Below are 2,866 nucleotides of genomic sequence, written 5' to 3' on the forward strand. Positions count from 1 at the left end.
AAATTGATTTTATATTTTATGAACACTCTTACAGTATCTTCAGCTGTTACACTTAGTCATACATCTGATATACAAATATTATCCTTTTTTATTTTACATTGAAGATCTGTTTAAATGAATCTGTGATTATGTTAATGTTTAAGTGATTATTACCAAAACATATGAACCACAAGTCACAAGGTTTCACATCAGTGTCAGTGTGTATATACATTCATATGTCAGGGATGAAAACTGAGAGCAGAATGTTTAATCGAGAACAAGGTTATTCACGATTACATTATGAGGAAAAGAACAGGTTTTCACTTCATCTGATATGTTTCTGCTCAAGGACAAAACAAACTATCAAATTTCCCCAGTCATAAATAACATCTCAGTTAAAAGACAAAGTCCAAACACCCCTGCATGTCTCTACAAGATTTTAGCATCGCAGGAGCCAGGCTTCAGTATCTGAAGTGTCAGGATGCGTTTAATAGATTTTCTGAACCAGGGGTAGAAAAAGGCATAAATGACAGGGTTCAAACAGGAGTTAAAATGGGCCAGCCAGATCTCAAAGGCTGCAGAGGAAGCATCAACTGAGGTGTCTTCACCTGCCAGAGTCGGGTAATAGTAGGGACAGAAACAAAACAGAAACACGACAACAACAATGCCAAGAGTTCTGGCTGCTTTCATCTCTCTTTTCTTTGCAGTTACAGTCCCTGATCGCTGAGCTGCTACAGCTGCAATATGAGAGTGCATGGCTCGAGCCTGTGACACCACCACCACGAACACTCTTGTGTACAAAACTATGATGACTAAAATTGGTAAAATAAAAGTCAGAACAAGGTCAACAACACCCGCCATGTTACTGATGACAACCACACACTCTCCAAGGCAGGAATTAGACCTGCCTGGTTGCGTCAGGTGGTCATGTAGAAGGAAAAGCCCGTATAAAACTGAACAAAACCAACACAAACAGACACAAACTTCTGCTCTTCTCTTGGTGACTTTGGTGGGGTAATGCAGAGGGTCACAAATAGCTATATAGCGGTCAACTGATATGAGCACCATATTGGCTACAGAAGCAGAGGCAATAATGTAGTCTACCACATAATACAGAGTGCACAGGATGTCACCAAGAAACCAGCAGGCCTCTATGTAGATGATTTCAACCGGCATCAGCAGGAGACCCATGAGGAGGTCTGAGACAGCCAGAGAGAGGAGGAGGAGGTTGGTGGGAGTGTGGAGCTGCCTGGAAAGGGAGAATATTATCACTTCACATGGTAGTCATAAATTCATATCAAAAAATGACATAAGGGTTTCTTCACTACAGCAACTTTAAATTGAGTAATGCAACAATGTGTCTAAATGCAAGCAGGAAATGTTATCAAGAACTGTAAATCACTGTCCAACAGCCACAATATAACTTGTGTTTGTGATAACTTTTAGAAAGCAGATCAAAACAATGTCGTCTCAGTTATTTATACACATTATAACATTTTAGATTATTATATCTGCCTGAAGTGGGAGATGGAGATGATGACCAGCAGGTTAAGAGCCACAGTGATCACAGAAATGGATGAAAGCAGAACATAAATCAGCATGGCCTCGGTGTGTGGTTTTGTAGGCTTCTTGCAGGAGGAGTTCAGCAGAGGAAAGCAGAGTTCAGCTCCCTCCAGCGTCTCCATCATCAGAGAGGAGGGGCTGCTGGACTGCGGCAGCTTTCTGGACAGAACTCTATCGCGCAGCTCTTTTATAACTCTCCTCCCCTTGCCTCCTCTACACTACTTCTTACGGTTTCTCTCTCTCTCTCCCTCAACCTTTACATCAAACCTTTTTTTTCATATTGTATGCCTACTCTCCTTTTTTGTTTTCTCTTTGTCTCTATCTCAACATCATCAGCAGTTAATTATTAAAGTCATCAAAAACTGCTGCTTTGTCGCTGATTTTAGCACCAAAATCCAACTTTTGCAGGGGTATGATACCGGGCTGGGCAGCGTCAGTGTGTAACGCAGCCGGTTGTAACCTTTAGCGGTGTTATGATATCTGCTGGTCAGCCATACGGCACCTGTTGCGGCAGTATGATACACAGAAGGGTAGCGTCAGGTCATAATGTGGCCGGACAGCACTCATTGCGGCGGTATGAAATGCCTCTGAAAAGCCCGGTCTCACTCTGATGTCATCAAAATCTGGTGATTGGACAGTGACTTGCAGCGTCAGAAACCAACGAAAAAAGGTGTCCTTTAACGTCAGCATGATATGCAGTCGGTTGCCGTCATAGTTTAAAGGCACCTGGGGGCATCAGGGGGAAATGTGTCGGGACAAGGACGAAAGTTAAAGGACAACTTTGGTATTTTTCAACCTGGGCCCTATTTCCCCATGTGTATGTGTGCGTATGATTCATAGGTACAACTCGTTCTAAAATTGATTCAGTATTGAGGGAGCCAGCAGCCACGAGGTAGATATGGGGGCAAATGCGTCCCATATAAGTTTGCGCATTAAAAGTGCTTTTACCGCCACTGACCGGTTCAGATCGGCAGTGCTATCTCTGTAAATAGCATACTAAGCGTTTCCCTGACCCTTCACCTCCTCCCGGCCGTGACGTCATCTCGCGAGAGCTTTGCTTGTTGCCGGAAGAAAACAGGGTACGATATATACGAGGGCAAAGTATGCAACAGTAAATGTGCGTCTTGGAGACAATTCAGGTCCATGTCATTGGTTCGACAGCCCATTGGTTCGACATCCCATTAGTCCGACTGTCCGCGATGCTGAACGGCTCGCGGCGGGCGTATGGTGCGCCGCGACCGGCTTGAGGCGGAGCAGGCTCACAGCTTATGTGTTTGTCACTTTCTTTTTCATTTTAACCCACACCATGATCTTTTCCTGACCC

The 2,866-nt window shown here is 44.0% G+C and overlaps 1 protein-coding gene across 1 annotated transcript; it reads right to left on the reverse strand.

The window, feature by feature from the left end:
* Nucleotides 1-408: 408 nt before the first annotated feature.
* LOC126393350 (trace amine-associated receptor 13c-like) lies at nt 409-1,664 on the reverse strand. Its single transcript, XM_050049481.1, has 2 exons — nt 1,495-1,664; nt 409-1,228 (listed from the first exon to the last, which is right to left on the reverse strand). The coding sequence occupies exons 1-2, from the start codon at nt 1,662-1,664 to the stop codon at nt 409-411; spliced, it is 990 nt and encodes a 329-aa protein (XP_049905438.1).
* Nucleotides 1,665-2,866: the final 1,202 nt, after the last annotated feature.

The sequence above is a fragment of the Epinephelus moara genome, chromosome 7 (genome assembly GCF_006386435.1).
Source record: "Epinephelus moara isolate mb chromosome 7, YSFRI_EMoa_1.0, whole genome shotgun sequence".
NCBI lineage: Eukaryota > Metazoa > Chordata > Actinopteri > Perciformes > Serranidae > Epinephelus > Epinephelus moara.